This window comes from Bombus vancouverensis, chromosome 4 (assembly GCF_051014615.1).
Source record: "Bombus vancouverensis nearcticus chromosome 4, iyBomVanc1_principal, whole genome shotgun sequence".
Classification (NCBI taxonomy): Eukaryota; Metazoa; Arthropoda; class Insecta; order Hymenoptera; family Apidae; genus Bombus; species Bombus vancouverensis.
The window spans coordinates 16,983,646-17,003,028 of NC_134914.1; the positions used below are offsets into that span (position 1 = coordinate 16,983,646).

General features: G+C 36.3%; 2 protein-coding genes across 3 annotated transcripts in view; one reads left to right on the plus strand and one right to left on the minus strand.

Annotated features, from left to right (window-relative positions):
* Positions 1-6,690, plus strand: part of LOC143302560 (uncharacterized) — a 278,711-nt gene extending 272,021 nt beyond the window's left edge. Inside the window, exon 5 of the mRNA XM_076617796.1 lies at positions 6,590-6,690. Coding sequence (XP_076473911.1) covers positions 6,590-6,690 — 101 coding nt within the window. The remainder of the gene's footprint in view (positions 1-6,589) is intronic.
* Positions 1-13,719, minus strand: part of nrm (neuromusculin) — a 428,251-nt gene extending 414,532 nt beyond the window's left edge. The window contains exon 1 of one of the 2 annotated variants that reach the window (XM_076618030.1): positions 12,639-13,719. In XM_076618030.1, the coding sequence (XP_076474145.1) occupies positions 12,639-12,744 (106 nt within the window). In that variant the 5' untranslated portion in view covers positions 12,745-13,719. The remainder of the gene's footprint in view (positions 1-12,638) is intronic. The other variant, XM_076618029.1, reaches the window with a different exon arrangement.
* Between the last annotated feature and the right edge of the window lie 5,664 nt (positions 13,720-19,383).

Sequence of the window (19,383 nt, forward strand, 5' to 3'; positions counted from 1 at the left end):
CCGGTCTTTTCTTGAAAAACTCGAAAGGAATCGCGATCTATGCTGAAACACTCATTATAATGTAGTGAAAGTGCCGGAAGCAATGGAAAAAAGGTTTTTTTTTTCTAGTATTCCACTCTTTTAGATTCTTTCGAACGTAATTATGCGTTCATGAAGTAGAAAATTTTCTTTAATTAATCAACGACCAGGAAATTTTATTCTATTTTACATAATATCTTTCTGATTGAGAATATGAATGATAATGAAATGAAGTTTTTCTCTCCGTTATCGAGATTTTAATTAAAAAGATTTGTCTTTGTCAGAGGGAGAAACTTGTTTAATAATTTAAAAAAGGTGTTCGATAAAATTTTCCTGAAAAAGCTGAGTGAAATCGCCTCTGTCAAGGGGAAAAAGGAGGAGATGAAACGAAGTTTAATCACAAGTAAAAATCGCGGACAGCGATCGGAGACGAAACTGAAACTGAAACAACCAACAGGACGCGTTAAACGAACTGTCAAAAATACAGAGTCGACGGAACTGTGTTGTCACGCTCCGTGCTGTGGTAAAACTAGAACGTGTTGCAGATCAACGTCGATCACGGCTCGAAGGTTTAACCGTTGGCAATTCCATTTTAAATTATCTGCCGGTGTCTTCCGTTAAAAGCAGATTCTAACTCGTAGAAAAATAGAGGTTGATTAAAAAATAAACCAATGGATTTGAAATAAATTTTAAATCAATTTTAAATAAAATTGATTTGAAATAAATTTTAAATCAATTTTAAATAAAATTAGAAAGTCGAAACATTTAATTTCTACATTTTGATCCTCCTCTCCGACAATTTTTTCCGGCATACAAACGTTCGTTCGTAATGAAATCACGAAAAACATTGCATTATCGACAATTATAAGGACCAAATATTCGATCGTGGCGTTTTATTCTGGAAAATGACGCGTTTTACAGCGTATCATTAATTCTGTGCAATCGCGCGTTACGCCAGGCATCTTTAGCATAGGCGAAACGTTTATTTTTGTCGTTAGAATTTGCACGGCTCTAGCCACCGCTAGAATACGCCTATTTTAAGCGTGTTGCCTCTAGGAAAGTTTATAGAGAAATATCCCGTGATAAAACGTGCAAGGCCTACTGCTGGGGGAATCTAATTAAGGTGACTCAATTACAAACTAGAAACAAAGTGACTTTATCGTAAATCTCTCAAAAAACATTGCAACTTCTAATTTACATCGTATTTTCCTCTTCTTTGTCATTGTACTATCTCTTTCTTTCTTGTTCTTCCTTTCTTCCCCTCTTCTTTTCTATAGTTAGTTTATATAGAATAATATAGAATAAATTCATCGAAATTGTCGAATTGATATCATTGGAACCGATGTCTATCATTGTCACTAATTACTCTAATTTGTACTTTATCCGATAGAAAGTTTTGGGAATATTCTCTCAGTTAGCTATCGCGAAATAATATAATCTCAGACTTTTTGCTTCAACGCTGGTGGTTTTCAAGTTTCTGTTAAATCAACCGCAATCACGACGTTTTAATTTGAATTTCTATTTATTATTCCAAGCTGCGCGTTGATAAAATTGCCTCGTCTCGATCTACGAGATCCTATCTTTAATTTCCAGAATGTTATCTTTATTTCAAACACAATTGATCGAAGATCGTTCGCCGATAGAAAATGTTCCACTGAAACCTATCATAAATCTATAATAAACAATTTCACAGGTGAGATGACGAAAATTGAATAAATTAGCATTACGTTCTGGAAAATATTTCTCTTTCCACCGCACTGTACAAATTCGAAAAGAGGCAATTACTCGCAATCAGAGGAAGAACACTATGAAAATACAAATAACCAAGACAAGGAATTCGCGAACATAATTAACGATATCCCGGTATAATTACTATTTTCAAACGGATCAATTCGTATTAGTTGCCGTGATCGATTATCGATATTCTCTTCGATAGAACGGTTTATATCCACGTGAAAGCGTGGCTTCTGGACGAAATCGTCACTTTTTAATGGTTTTTATTTAGCTTACCTTTTTGTCTGTCTGTCTGTCTGTCTGGGTGGAATTTTGTAAGCGAAGCTTTCCAACAACAAAAATACAATATAATTTTCAAAAAATTGACAACTTTTTTTAATGGGTTTTATTTAGCTTATTTTTCTGCTTGTCTGGCTAGATAGGATTTTGTAAGCGAAATTTCACTCAATTTGCGAACGGATAGAAAGCTGACATTTTACAAACTAAAAGGTAAGAAATTAAATATATAAATTGAAACAATTGAAAGGAGGTGATTTTTATTTAAAAATATACTAAAAAGAAGAGAATAATTTTTAAATAATCAGGTATCGTTCCAATAAATATTTCTCTATTTTTATCTCGTTATCGTTAGAAGATTACCTTTCTTGATTTATTACAAATTTCTTTATCCAAAATGTTTATTCAAGAAAACGCAAGAGTTATTGACCGAATGGAGGATACATCGTTAAATTAATACAACGAATCACGTTTTTATTTTTATTAATATGAGTTCAACAACTGAATAATGTCTTATTATATGATTATCGCGTATGCTCGACATATACAGTTTCCCTGTTATTATTTCTTTCGTTTACTTAATGATACCTGACTGAGAAAATTATTTTCTATTTTTAGTCAATTTGTAAATAAAAACTATTCCTTTTTAATTTTTTAATTTACGTACTTTACTCCTGTTAGAACATGATTTCAAGAAACAATAGTTTACGAATTCTTCCTATTTTCACTCGCCTCAGGCATCAAGCCGTGCACACTGTATACGCGTGCTCGCTCAACCGTCGATTAGTGTTAAATGCATTCGCAGAGGGATTAAACGATTTCAGCTTTCCGAATAATTTTCTTTTTCTGTAAAAACACATTTTCTGTTTGACGAGCCATTTGAGCTTTCAATTGACTTTCTCGTCGATTCGCTTCCGATGATTTTTGAAATTTTTGGAACAACTTTTTTCCCGTTGTTTCAACAAAGCCATGCGTAACGGTCGGGTACATTAATCTTACTTTTAGAAATCCACTCGCCCATCTGTCCATGTTTTTCGTTAGAATTGCCGAGAAACATAGCGTGGAATTGGCTATCAGAAAATGGAACACAGTGTAATTAATTATGTTAAATAATCGTTATGTTGGGATCGTTTATTTTAGAAAGCAGAATCTACAAATCGAGAGCAGTAGAACGATGGGTTATTCAAATTCTATTTACGTTAAAACATCGAGCTTCGTAATGCGAATTGATGTTACGTTGCAATTAAAAGTACTAATTTTGTAATTACGATATACGGAATAACATTGTCCCGTAATCGTTTTCAGGGCTTGTCGTTAATTAATGCTAATTGTGATGTAATGGTAAATAGTGTATAAAATTACGTCCCAATTTGCAATTAACAAATTTTTTAAATGCTCTAATTCAACAGTTTACTTTCTCTATAAGCTTCCTGTTGTAAATTCCAAAAATTATTACCTATAAATGCAAATGTTCAAGAAGTCAACAATTTACCATCGATAGATTTAAATATTTATTTTACACAGATCGAATAATCAGATTCTATGTTTCTATGTTTATCTCGGCCAGTAATTAAGAGTTTCGGCCGGTTTCCTACGAAATTTCTAAAGATATCGAAAAGTTGGGAACAGCAGCGACAGTTTATTTGGGTCAAAGACGAAACAGAAAATTTGTGCGTGGAACTTAGAGCTTTTTTTAAAGCGCGAGCGGCTAACGGACCGCTTGAAACTCGATTTCGTACAGCGGTTACGCGCGTCGATTCGAGTCAAGTCGTTAATCGTAAAACTGTCAAGAACTGAAAAACTCCTGTATAGCGGTCGACTGGCCAACCGTCGCAGAGTTGCTTTTCCAATATTTAAAAGTTCGCCAACTGCAACGAAAAATACATTCGCCGTGCCATCGGCTCGTTAAGGCGCGAGAATTTTCGAGTCGCGCTTTTTCGCCGTTGATCGCTGCAAATTATCTACCCGCGAAGCAATTCTCGTCGTTAAGGACGATGCTTCGAAAGAAAGTATTTTTCCTTTTTGAGCGTAGGAAAACTAATGGAATTTCGTCCCAAAAATGTAGCTTCTGTTTTTATTTTCTCTATAACCGCTAAGAAAAATGAAAGATGCCTGATTTTCGTATGCATATCGTCTATCGAAGGCTAAGTGGATTTTGCACGATGGTTTTGAAGATTTCCAGTGGAATGTTAATTTCTTCGAAGATACCGTCAAACTGTCATTTTACGAGAACACGATAATCACACGTGTGGTGTACGCGGAATTTCAACATCGCAATAATCGACAATTTGGCAGTCTCTGTAGATCCTCAGAATCGCTATGCAAAATGCGCTCGAAAGATTTCAAATTATTTGTGCGAGCAGAGACGACTAATTGACGAATATCGTTTTGCACGTTTAATTTCCAATCTTTAATGAATAAGATAGGAATAAAAAATGGGCGATTTTTTATTTTTCTCATAGGTTATTTAAAAACGAAAGAGACTAATTTTTGGAACATCCTGTATTGTACAGGACTATTTACACGTGATTCTTTAGTTAATTTTAACTGGTTAAAGATACTTGAATTTTTCGTGCATCTTATAGTTGCTGGAGAATGGAAACGAAATAAAGGCGCGAACTATGGAAAAGTTTAAAAGAGTATACTATGAAATTCCAATGAATGAAATTTTCTGGTTTTTTGAAGAAGTAAGTAGCTGTACAATTTTCACTTTGCAAAAGTAATTCTTTCCGCCCTGCGAACTTTTGCGTGGAAGGCAAGTAAAAAGTAGAAACGTAGGTAGAAGGTATTTATTGCTTTGAGAGAAGAATATTCATTTGATTTCTTTTCTCTTGTAATAAACGCAGCTGAGTTGCAAACTTTTTCAATTCGCCGTCTTTGTTACTTTCGTTACTTCTCAACTGTTTCAAACCAGATGGAAGCATAATTTACAATTTAAAAGAAATCTAACAACGTTAAATCAAACGATATTTCCCAGCACTTGTTTTATCATATCATATAAACTGCCCCTAATATCACGCGCACTGTGTCATATTTCATTTCGAAAAAAATGGCCATCATCGATGCGTGAATAAATCACGGATTTATTGGCATTGAACGATACAACGTATTAGTCTTGTCTTATAAAATCATTCGTAAGGGGAAAAAAAAAGGAAAAGATGATACATCATTTGTCACGCTGAAGAAACAAGGAACTAAGTCGCGATAGAGAAACGAGCAATCCATTTACTCGTGGTCGATGTTTATTTTTTCAAGTTTCATGCATAAGAAGGGGATACGTGAATGCGAATTAATGAATGTGTATAAAGAGAAGAAAAAGGTTGATCCGCTTAACTGCCGCAATATTCTCATTCATATCAAAACGAGCTTAACTTTAAAATAGTTGTCTTTCACGTAGCAAAAACAAACAACGGGCTACGAGTAAACGTTTTCCTACAAGTTTCTGTCCTGCAAACGACGAGAGCTGCGCCATTACGAGATTAAAATTCCTCGACCTCTTAATTCACCAAAAGTTTATGCACGAATTTGCTTGAATTTTCCTGGCACAACTGTCACCTTTGAATTTCACATCATTTCCTTCATTCTGTTTCGCAAGTTTCATTTTTCTCTCTTCTTTTCTACTGCCCCTGTTTCCATTCGTCGAGTTTAAGCTCGACATTGTTACAAAAATTTATCGACTACGCTCGATGAAACGTATCTTGGCTCGTAAAAGTGTTCGAACGTTCTTGCAATTAGGGTGATTAACCCTTTGAACGAACGACTCTCTTTTGAGGAAAGGCAAATGGAATTATTTCACGGTGCCCGATGAGAATCGTGAATCTACGACTTTTTGTTTGAAATGAACTATTAGTCCGTTTGTAAGGTATAAAATTATATTAAAAGTCAAAGCGGTAAATGCTGTGATATCTCTGAGCTGAAAGTCGATAACTAAAGCGCTACCTTTGATTGTTGGAATTTTTTCCTATCTTCTGATTCCAATATTAAAATTTTTGATAATTTGTTACTACTTTTCTGAATATTACGCTTTAGTAGTTTCATCGATGGTCTGTAATTTTTCGCAAACTTCTGTTTTACCTTTCAAGTCGTAACATTATGAAACTGCAATTATCTGCACCTACTATAGAACTTTCCTAGTAATTAACACTTTAATTAATAATGGAGAATATCGATCAATAGCTCAACTTTTATATACGTTATCTGTAGATAAATGCCAGTTGGTATCCTACGTGAAACAATAATGTTTTAATACTTATATAAATATTAAAAGTACTTTAACTTTTGCAAAAAGTACACAAATGTAATATTTTTAAAAATATTTGGTGTTCTACTCAATATTTGCAGTTTACGAATCATTTTGTATTTAACAAAGAGTGCTATCGATAAAGTGTTAATGTAACTAGAAAAATATATATACAAATGATTCCTTGCATCAACCTTCACCGAATTAAATTTTATTTAACCGTCTCGATACTTTTTACGACAGAGCATTGCTAAATGTAGTGTAAAATAACTGCGAGAGTAAAAAATCAATACTAATGACATTTAAATAGAAATTCTACAGCAAGAACATCAGATTTTCCGGATCACTATTCGTCATATTACGAAGGAAAATCAAAAATCGAAAGTACTTCGGAAAAAGCAGCGCCCACACAATCAGACTGAAGCAGCTGAATCAGCCGAACCATTGTTCAAAAACTAAAGAAGAAGCTGCGTACTTCTGCTCCAAATCATGCAGCAATGGCTGCTAACTGTTCGAGAGGAGCTGTACGCCCTAAATTCTACCGTAGAATTTTACGTAGCTGCATTGCCAAGTAAATCTCCTTATACAAAAATACAATACGCTATAATACCCAAAATAATCCGAAGCATGAATTTCACATTGCTAATCGTCCTAAACGACGTTAGTTCGTAAGAAACGATAGAGTCGTTTTTAACACATTCAGTCTGATGAATTTCGAGCGAATAATTACCGAATTGCGAATGTTCAACTTCACGTTTCTATAAATATAACTAAAAAGATGGGGAAGCGATCAGTGAGAGATTCGTCTCACTCGCTAAATATCATAATGGCACGATATTATACTTTTGATATTTTATTTATATATTTTTCAATACCACGTGCATTCTTTCGATTTCTCAGGAATACATAAAAAGCCGCAATTTTATTACCTTCAACCTATTTCCCATGAACGCAAGAAACATTGTATAAAGCAATACAGTCATCAATTCTCTCGGAACATTTGTCATTTCAACGCATAAAGGCGCGTGGGAAGCTTTCAGCTTGAAAATAAAAACATTTCCTCGGACATGAAGTTAGTTGGCATCGCGAATGGAGTTGAAATTGCGGCAAGAATTCGACCAGCCCGGCGCAGCGGAACAATATTTGCATACAGTCGCCGGATATAAGAAAACGAGCGCGAAATCGAAACGAGGAAAGAATAAAGTTTCTCTGTTTGTGTATCCCGCGAGGGCATTGCGAGAAATTTATGGGGTGCACGTTGCCGTTGCGAAGATAGGCAACGCCACCGTGAATACTCGCCGCGTTTATTATCGAGTTCGCGACCGCGTGAGAAATTCCGGGATATCCTCTATAGCGACTGCTAAGAAGTTAATGAACTTTGAAGAATTTCACTCTTCTAGCGCGAGCCTTTGCCTCTGGTTACGCAGAAATCATCAGATTTGTTCACGCCAACATATTCGAATTATCTTTACACAGTACAGAACTATGCTGTGTGAGATATTTCGTTGGAATTAATTAACGCCATCGAAACGATGATAACCAAAGTAACCCTCGACCATGCTTGTTTTTTCCAGAAAAGCAAAAGAACACTCTATCTACTTTAATTTCTGTTCTAAACGTTTCAATGCTCCGAGCAAAATATTTATCACGTTACATAATTCCTCCGAGTGTATCCGTAATTACATGATAAAATAATTATATCTAATTAAATCATGAGGTTCGGATCGTGAATTTCATAGTAAAACCTTTTATCGAACAGTTTATTTTCATTCGAAGATATATCGACCTATGCATGGATCATGTTCTATAACATCGACTCGATTGATTGCTATAACGCACTATTATCTAACGAATCGAAAAATTCAATAGGAGACGTTTTTATCACGAACATTTACAGCAATATAAAATTCCTGAAAGTCCTCGCTTAAAATACAAGTCGATGCAAATACGCTCTTTGACCTGACTTCCAGATAATAAGACACGGGCCTCCTAGGAAGCTTTCGCTTGCTTTACTTCTGTCTGGTAGTATGCCCAGGATGAAACGCAACCTTTCTTCCTCCTTCCTACCTTATAAACCATCCTTTTTCTCCTCTCTTTCATCGTTACAGTTTTCAATAATAATTTAAGAATATGTACGCAAAAAAAAAGAAATTGAATAATTAAATATTCATAAGTTTGACATATGTATGTGTAATTCTCAAAAATATGCGATTTTTTTCAATGTCGATGTGAGTAAGGTCTTAAAACTAAAGGAATTTAATATCAAAAAATTGCGAAGTATATTAACTTCGTGCTGGTTTCATATCCTGCGTCACATATTTTATCTGGATATCAAGTCGAAGAATACTCACTGTCAAGTCAATGAAAACATTGCTCCGCATAGCAGAGAGAACGTATCTAATATTATGGGTAATAAATTATTGTTCATGTGTTCGAACGACGTGACAGTGAATTATTCGCAAAAATTATTGAAATATCCATGAAAAATTTCTGCAACGATAATTCATGCAAGGGAATGTTTCGACGAAAATAAATCCTTGTATTCTCTTGCTGTTACCTATATGAATTTATTAAATTACCATACTTATCGTTGCTCTGACCCGAACATTATTTACATCGTAGCGTAAATACGTGAAGAGCTTTCTTTTTTTAAACACGCCAGCGCTGCTAAATCCTCGGAAACTACGCTCCCCTCACTTGTTTATTCGGATGATTTTTAGTTAATATTCTGTACGAATTTTTCCTTTCACATTTTTGCTTGCGGAATTAATATGATTAATATCAAATATAAAAATATCGCGCAGTGATACAACTTTCACGTAAATTTTAGTTTTTGTAACAAGGATATTTCCAAAAATATTACTTTGATTTAACGTATGATATTATTCAATTTGAAGGAGAGGTTTGTCACAGAATTATCAAATATAAATTTAAATATTTCTCACACATACTGTGACTCGTGAAACACTCATGAAACACTCGCCATACGAAACTTTTAGATGTATATTACATGTATACACAAAACATTTTTAAATTGCATTAGCCACGGTGTACATTCATTTGCAAGGATAAAATATGACTGCACATTTTCAGATTTATTTCAAACTTTATCTATACAATTATGATAAATGAGTTTCCTTATGGTGTTAACGAAATTTCAAAAAATTTGGTATAATACACATAATACACGTATTCGTAAAAGGATTTGAATACTTTCGTCAATGATTACACTGTACATCCGCTATATCTCTTCTTAATTAAACTAATTGCTTGTACTATACTGAGTGTTAAAAAAAAGGACCCAAGGGTTTAAGCAACTTTCGTACCCATTCATCAAGAGGAACAAAAAATACCCAACCTTGGAAAATCAGTCCTTTCGTAGAATCGATATTTATCATTTACGAACACTCGACGTCGTAAATGAGTTTCTTTTTTGAACGTAAACAAAGAGAATGATTCAAGGTTGTCGATACAACATTCTTACTGGCACCAAAGTAAAGCGACATCAAGAAAGTAAAAATCTTGCGCGTTATACTAAATGTTCGATATGTTTCCCTTGCGTCACAATGAAAAACTCATATGTATTTATCATAGTCATAACGTAGTCCTGAATCAATCTCTTTGTTTACTTTCAACGAAGGAACTTATTCGCTACATCGACTGTTCGTAAATGATAAAAATCGATTTTACGTCGAAAGGATTGATTGCAGGACCTATACCGATTGGACATTTTTCCTCCTCTTGGCGAATACTATAAGCCCTTAAAGTCTCCGACCCTGTATACCATAATCAAATTTTAGAGAGACGAAACGGAAAACAAATGCTGGAACTGCTGACGCTTGAACTGAAACGCTTCGTTAAAAAGTTATAACGAAAGTACGAAATGACAATGGACTGACGTTTCGTCTATACAACATAAGAACACATTACCGATATCTATCTGATACGTTTACACAAACTGCAATGTTTACTCACCGAGGTCAAGTAGCCCGGCGATGGTTAAATGACCATTACCCTCAACGATGAGGTCGAGGAGGATCGCTTTCTTGACCCTCGAGATCATCAGATATCACGTCAATGGATTATTATTTTGTGCGAAACTGTGAAGGAGAAAGTTTATCGAACAAAAATGAATACACGTTGGATGTTAATGCAAAGATTCGAGACCTATTTGACACAATTTTCTGTTGCAAAACCGGGACACACTGTATATTTTTTAATCCAGGAATTACGAAAAGCAGTTGTGAGATGTTTGCAATTACTCTATTTGTGGCACATGGAAATGTGAAAACGTCGCTTGGAAACGGCTCTTGGAAACGTTAAAACACTCTATAAAACAGCAGGTTCTTTTCTGCGTAACCAACCCCGTGGAAAACTAGAAAAATCGAGCAATAATGGTCAACGTTGAACAAGCTGAAAATAAACCCCTACGGGCTATTAATTGGTATCAAAAAAAAAAAAAAAAAAAACAAAAGGTAAAAAAACTCTCAGTTCCCTGTCGTTAATCATAGCCGTGGAAAAAAGTTACAATTAGAACTATGACCAGGAAAAATTAAATAATATCAAATAAAACGATGCGTTGATTAATTTACACACAAAAGGGGCGATATAATCGCCAACGTGGAAAAATCATGGATGAAGAAAATTTTAGAAAAATATGGTGTTTCAAAAAATAGAGAGAATTCAAATGTGACAACTCGGTAGAAACAGAGGGTTCGTACGAAATTAACTGGTAGGTTTGTTTTTTCGAGACGAACTACGAACAGATATGACAAATGTGGAAAAATCTGCTCTAAAACGACCTGAAACAATCCATCAGAGGCTCATTGTACGAGCTCGAAATTGTGATCGAGCTGGGTTTCTGTCTCGCTCGAAGATTCTATGTCTATAAATGTGCACCGTGCTTAAATTCGCCAGAATATCACATACTTGTCTCGTGTTATATAAGCAACGAATTAAAATTTTTATACAGTCGTTTACGTTTTATTATGACAATAATATCTATATAACGCTTGACGAGTTCTTCCTCTGTTCAGTCGCTCGATGACGGAGACGATACCTCCAAGCAAGTTTTACAGACGGAGCATCAATACTGTGCTCTGTGAATCTAATCCTGTGGATGCCAAGAATTTCCATTTCTACTAATTCTAACCAGTAAAATTAATTAATTAATCTTCGAAAAGAGAAAAGACCGTAAATTGTAATAAATTTGTCCGTACAGTAGCTTTAACGAATATCGCGTTATCAATGTTACTATAACAGAGCCAGATCAAAAAATCTTTCCATTTCGATAGAAAATATCTTAAATTAGAAAATTTATAGACAAAAGAAATAGTCTACTAAATATATAACGGAACGGGACAAAATTTCCGCACGTTCCGATAACTAATAGTCATCTTTACTTCTGCTTCAACTATTTATAACTATCGTATTCGTTATCCGAAAGTATTTGAATCGATACGATGGCTTGCATTGGCATAGTATTATAAACATTACTACGTATTGAATCACGTATCGTTTCCATTTCTGTGATTCTGTATTTACAATAAAAATATTCGCATTAGTAGCATTTATGATTAAACAAATAAACCCAAAAGACACGATATTTATTTACTGAACGATCCACAATAAAATATAACGTTGTTATCTACATATATCTATACGTATACACCTCGTATCGCCTTAATTACGCAAAACATTCCACGATCCAACGTTACAAGCTACTCAACCCATTAACCCGGATCACCAATTGAAATTACACTTCGTGTCGCAGCCAATATTTCCCGGAGCGTCGTGTTTCTCGAGCAACAAACAATCGGGAGGGTTTGTTTATCGTTCGGGTCCAAGTAACTTGGTGACTCTGTCTCGGTTACAACCAGGGCGAGTTCCATGAATTTCGTAAAACACGTTCGTAGGGCGCGTGACACGATCGAACTTCGCTACCCGTTCTCGTTATACGGAAAGCAGAGCCGTACATTTTTTGTCCGCGCAATGCTGGTTGGGAAACTCTCAAAAACTTCCCACTCGGTTTTCACGCGTTTTCCGCTCGTAAATTCCTGCGCGTATCGCGGCCCATTTGTACACAGGCGCATTCCTGCCCTTTCTCTCGCCCCATTTTCCTACGTATCAACGTTCTCTCTCGTCTCTCTTTCTCTTCTCCGATAACCTCTAAATATCTCCTCGAGAACGTGTAACTTTTTTCGAATTCACGCACGAACCGTTTCCACGATCCTTCGACCTATCGTACATCGCGAATTCTCGTCGTATCGCGCGAGATAATTCTTCCCATTTTGCCTTTCCTTTCACGATTTCTTTTCGTGCTGGGCTATCCAAAACTACCGACGAAGAAAATGAAACAACGATAACTCACCTTTAACGCCTTGAGGAAGTTGAACAGAGCCGAGGAGCAGCAGCAGAATTGTCGCGATCATGTCCCAGCCGGTAATCCTGCAAAGTAAATCCAGTCCACAGCCCATCCTGAGAAATCAACAAGCCACGGCGAACGAAAAGGCGACTCAATAATTCACGCACCACATTCGTCAGGTCACTGTACCGTGATCTATCTTCTAGCTTGCCCGACCTTCACTCACGGCCAACACACAACTCACTGGCCAACAACGGACGGCCAATAATTCCCAAACAACAGGTCGTGCTCCGTACAGTTGCACACCAGAAATTTCAACCGGAATGGAGTTCTACGATAACGTAGACTGTTCGTGATGTTTCAAATGAGCTCGAGAGCACCTGCAATCGTCGCCTCCAAGATACTGCCACGAATATCGATCTTTTTCGCGAAACATCCGATTCTCTGGATCCAGATGCAACGCACGCCCGTCAGATCACACTAAATTCATCGTTAGTCACGTATATGGCAAGGTATAGGTATATTCGACCGAACCAGATCCGAAGGAAGACTCTGTTCTGGTATAAACGAGATCCGTCGGGTTGCTAGAAACGTGTCAGCGGAGCGCGACAGAAGAGACGACACGGAGCACGTGCACGCTCGATAAACGGCGGGCTACTATGCAGCCAGCCACGGCGACTGGATGGGAAAGAACGAGAGAAACGACGGAAGAGACGGGGGCAGAGAGAGAGATAGAGGGAGAGAGAGTTGGGTCCAGGGCGTCGACAAGCTGCTGCTGCTACTGGAAAGGGTTTGGTATCCCTCAATGAAGTGGATATCGCGCGCGATCTGCGTTAAGGATGAAGACGATCTTTGGAGAACGATGATCGGTCGAGCCGAGCGCTGGTCGAGTGTTAAAAATCGCGTGGTACCGCGTCAAACGTGTACCACGAGTGTTACGCGTTTGTCGTTTAAACGAGAGAGAAATTCGCGATGAACGACCGACTGATAGAGATAGAGAGGGAGGCCGCGACCGACTGACAGGCCGGGAGACGCGATGGCACGATGCGATACGACCGATTCGTACGCTCACCCGAAACTAAGCGGTTCGTGGCGGACGGCGCGCACCTGTCGTTCCGCTGGTCGCTGCGCATGTCCCTACGAAGGAAGCCGACTGCCTGCCACGGCTGCTCTCGTATATCCGTCCGGGATGGCTCGCAGGTGGGAGAAGCATGCCGTGTACTCATCGTGCACCACTGTCCAAAGGTGGTGGCAACGTCCTGCGATCTCGAATTAAGATTTTTTCATTGTAAACCTTGTCATTGTCATCTTGCAGAATGATTTATCGAACGTTATTCGTTTGGGTAATTTTTAATACTTTCGATTATTTAATTCGTTTCGTCGTATTGCGTATATGGCATGTTTGATGATTTATTGCGTACGATTGGAAAAACTGCTTGAGAAATGCTGTTTTTAGTTGGACGTTAAATGTATTTCTCATTGCACGTATTGAGTTGCAATCTGACATTGTTCGATAGGAAGAGTATGGATTTCTAAGAAGAGGACAAGAACTTTCTATGAGAAACAGATAAATAATTTCTTTTATTACGCTGTATGTATATCGTGTGTTTGATATTCGATTGTTTCGATCGATTATATGATGTATAGGATATTATCGTATACGTATTAAAATATTATTAAAACAAAGATACTTTTGGTCTAGAGAAAATTTTCCTCTTTGCGATAAATATACCTATAAATATTGGAAATTATTTTCAATGATATTTCAAATATTCTTTGATAATCGGAATATTTTCGAAAAATGTATCGCATCGTACGGATTAAAGATAATAGAATATTTGGATTATACCTGTATCGAAAATTCACAACACGTAATACTCAACTGAACCATATAATCTAGCAATGAACCAATAACCTATTAATTCTCATTGTCAGATGGCCTTGACCAACCGTAACGCCCCATTATATTTCGCAACCTGTTTGTCAGAGATTTGGGGGAGCCAGGTATTATTAGTGTTGTTACCCTATCGTAGCTGAACATATGTTTCCTTTGGCGTCACGCTATGTGACTTGGCATCTTATGGGAACGCCTGGGAGACGCCACGTTTTCATAACACCTTAAATTACCTAGATTCAGAGAACGAAAAATAACTTGCAAAACTTTTTTATTCGCACTGAATTAGTTATAGAAAAATATAAAACGATAGAACTATGTTGAAAATGATTATCACATCTGTCAGAAATATATTTCGAATTATATCGAACACAAATAGAACTCATTTGCTGTACGGATTAATTCTTATCAATTTTCTAAATAATAACAAACAATCAAAAACAACGATCGATTCTTAACAACAATAGTACCGTACTCTCGAGACTAATGCATTTATCGGATATTCTTTTTTTCTCTCGTTGTATTTTTCTTTCATTATAAATCTGTATCTTTATTTCAGGGGATTGTGTTTACCAACTAATGATAGCTTTATCAATTTTTGTCGGAATGACAAACTCAACGGCATAGTAATCGCCTTAGTATAATAGTATTGTTTAGAATATAATTGTAAGATAGTAATTGAATGACGCGCCATATACGCAATTCATGTTCAATCTGTTAATATACAAACGAACCTATCTTCGTCCTAGAAATCAGAAAAATGTACTCTTTACTTCTGCGCTTTATTTGTTTACGACGGTTGGTCAGTTAGACGGAGTTGATCTAATTAATGACTACCTTTGTTTCCAATCAAGCAAACTAACTGTACAGAATTTTCCGGTTGCACGATGCCCTCGCTAATTACCGAGTCGCTGCTTATTATAAGAACACCTAATTGGGCCAGACAAAGGGGATAATGCATGTAACGTCAAATTAAAAATTTCCACGAGCCCAATGCACGATAGAGCAACGAAGCTTCTGGTTTTTCACAAATGAGTCTCGACGCACGAAAATGCCTCGTCCTTTCGTTCCTCACGTGCCACGTTGCGTGGTTTTACAAATATTTCCCTCTGTTTCTCTTTTTCTATTGTCCCTTTCTTTTTTCTTTTTCACCTGGTCACGAACGTTGATCTTCGACCGGTGATTTTATCAGAATTCCACGAACCGACGATTCTTTTGCTCGGATCTATTCAACAGGAGATGAAGTTATCAACGTGATGAAATGTAAATTCTGGGAAATGGAAAGAAAATACCAGGCAACTGTGATTAGCCCAGCTTCCTGTCGCTATTCTGAAAACCATGAACGACATAAATTCCCAGTATTTATTGTAAATATTCAGTCGATGATTGTTACGTTATTGACCTTCCCAATTTTTAGTTTGTTTTCTCCTTTTTTTTTGTTTGATTTTAATACGCAAATATATGTAGGTAAAAAATTACTATTTTATTTCAATTGACAGAAATATGTATCTATTGTCAGTTTGCAAAACTTTAATGCAACTCAAGGATGCCTATCTTTTAACTTAAATACGATTTCGTTAAAAATTGTTTAGAATGGAATTTTCTTTGAAACTTAAGTGTATCGTACTTTGTATAATTTAAACAATTTAAAGGCGTAAGCTTAGATACAGAACCTTTTTTGTTTCCGATGTAATATATATGTATGTACTTATGAAAGTGAGTAACTTGTTTCTTGACTTGAGTACTTACGTAACGATATTAAGAAATTTAGCAAGAACTAGAATTGTGATAAAAATTCAATCAAGATAAAAAAATTATTTGACTCCCTGAAAGACTCGTTTGTACGACATGTATAATATATTTTATATTTACCTCCCATTAAAAAAAAACGAAAAGAACTTTCCGAACAACCTAATACGTTGCCGGTCATAAGTAACCGTTGCAATTATTACGAAAACTAACAAATTGTACTTTATTTAGTATTGTAAGCTATAAGGCACATATGATACGAACAATTAACGAATTTATAATAGAATAGCTAAAAAATAAGAACAGTGCAAATCATGCAATTTAGGTTGGCATCGTTATGTATCTAAATATTCATGGCTGTAATATACGTAAGAATATTTGACTGCTCTAACGAACTATTCCTCAAAACAGTTCGTCAAAACACGAATTCATTGTAACCGTGGCCTAACAAAAGATAGGAAACAACAGTTTACGACCCATTGTTTCGATGAACGATGAATAATAATAATGACTAAACCGCAATCTTGCGTCGGAAAACGCTACGAAAAATAATCTCGTTTTCTCTACGGTGCGGTATGGAGGAGAAGACAGAAGAAACAGTAGAAAAAGCGTGCAAAGCTCAGGGGCGAAAGAGGTATTCCGGAGCTCCTGGGTCGGTCTGTTTTATGAAACTAAATGTACAGCGCAACGTGTATTTTTCTTTCATTGTAAACGTCAGAAAATCGTTGACCCAACCCCGCACGCTCTCGCCTGACGAAAAATAAGAAAAAGAACGAATACGCTTTCGCCGCGTGGTTACGGTTTTCCACCGGATCGGGATGTTCGTAACTTCGCGTTACGGCGGTTCTTTCGGTTTCTTGGATTCTAGTTGCCTCCTGGAAGAAAATGGAATACCCAGTACTTTGTACCGTAATGTCTTGTAACGTCCCATAATCTTGTGGTTTCTACAGTTAAGCTGTTAATTCGTTGAAACGCTAGGTGCGTCGTTTAGAAGTTAGATGCCTCTTTACACTATTTTTTGAAAATAAACTGGGTCACGGAAGTATTTGAACACTTACAGAAACTTTTTCTAAACGTGTCTCGAGTGTTGCGCGAGAGATTTTGTATGACACACGACGTGGTGTAACTATCAAGGCCACGCGAGGTCAAATTTGAAAGAAATTAAAAAATCTATGTATCAATTGTATATTTCAAATACAATTCGCAAAATTATTTAAACAAATTATATCGTACCATACGCTAATTTTTTAATATACGAATGTAGAAATAAGAAGTAGGCAAATAACAGATTTATCTTGGAAATTATGTTATGTAAGTAGAAATGTATACTCTTTAACGACGTGGCAATAATATTTAACAAGCACGTTACATTTTTCAATATCTACCTTGCCCTTAAAATTGTTCAATTTTGTTCTACATTTGTCCAATGTCAGTGAACCTTTCGTGAATTCCGTCCGTTGGATTTAACGATCTGGTCGGTTCATCCGTCGGTGAATTCGTTGTCAGAAAATTCGTGTGCAAGCATAATGAAACGGCGAGTGGATGTTTTCAAGTGGCTGACCTTGGCCTTCTACCACGACACTTTCTTGTCATTAATGACAAACTCTCGTTGGCTCGTTATCGACGAGAATAAGGAAATTCTTAAGGTTGAAAAGAAAAGGCTAGTTTATCGATGCTGGCCTCGAGAAGGGATTGAAGTAGAAAGTAAAGCTCGATTGCGTGCAGTCGGCTTCTTTGATTGCTCCCGTTCAAAGATCGAAAAGTATAATGAGGCGATTTCTTATGGAGTCGTTGAGCTCTATCGAAGTCTTGAAATGGAAACAATAATTTTGCAACTGTGTATTTAACTTAACTTAAATTTAGCTAAATGTAAAGACACGTGAAAAAGAAATGTATGAAAAATTTGATAGAACAGAATGGTTAAAAAATGTTTAAAAGGAGAATGGTGTTAAAAGAAATTTATTTCGAAACGAATTTCGAAAGGGATCTCGTGAAAGTAATTTGTTTATTTTTATGATGATGAGATTTATGATAATGAGATTGAGAAATTAATTTAAAAAAGGAGAAACAGATAAACGGTGAAGTTAGTTTAACTTCAGAGAAATTTCTATATTATCCATGCGATAAATGTGCAAACTCTTTCTTAAATTACCGTATCTCGCGAGGTATTTCGTTTTCTGAAGACAAAGTCGATACATTTCACACGACTATTTCCATTATCGTGGATGCCGCGAGCTATAATTCAGGTAATGCCGGTCTCATTACAGTTTCAGATGAGAAATTACGGCCAAGTTGTATCGCGTACGCGACGTACGTGTGATGTTTTACTTACAATCGAACTCCGTAAACGTTTCACCGTCGATGTGAAATTTCGTCACGTCGTGGTGCATTACATTATAATGAAAACGAAAAGCGGCCGAATATCCGAACGTTAAGTAGCTTTTATCGAGAGTTCCTGAACAAATCCTTCGGAATGTTTGTTCCTCGTTGCTCTCGAAATATAAAACAAACGTTGCCTCGCTCGAAAATGTGAAAGACGATCCTCCAGAGGCATCATTTGCCTCCCCTCGAAGCGTAAAAATACATTTGTTCATATTCCTAGGAAAATTTCTCCGTGGAAAAGTAGAAGGACTTTATATTCACGCACGGAAAGCAGAAGTTTGTGCCGATGTACCGCGATTCGGTGCGAAAATGTGTCGCTTTTGCTTGATTTTGAAATGTACCGTTATTACTTGCAGTTTACAAGACTTTGTAGAAATACAATTTTCGACGAATCACGAGTAATGATGTCAATTATATAGCAACTTCGTTTTGAATCTGTGCTATTTTGATCATCTTTCGATAGTTTCGAAATTTATGAGACATATATATCTAACTTTGCTATGGTTTACTATGGTCGTAGAATTTTCATGTCCAAATATCGCTCTAGCTTCGACATTCATAAATATTTACAATATTAAAAAAAGAAAAGAAAGTAACGAAAAAAGAAATGACGCATTCTTCCACGTTGTTCTCAAATGTAAGAAATAAGAAATCCACTGATTATAAAGAAGAAGACATTCCAAATGATGTAGCAGACCTAAAGAAGGATAAAACAGACTTGATAGC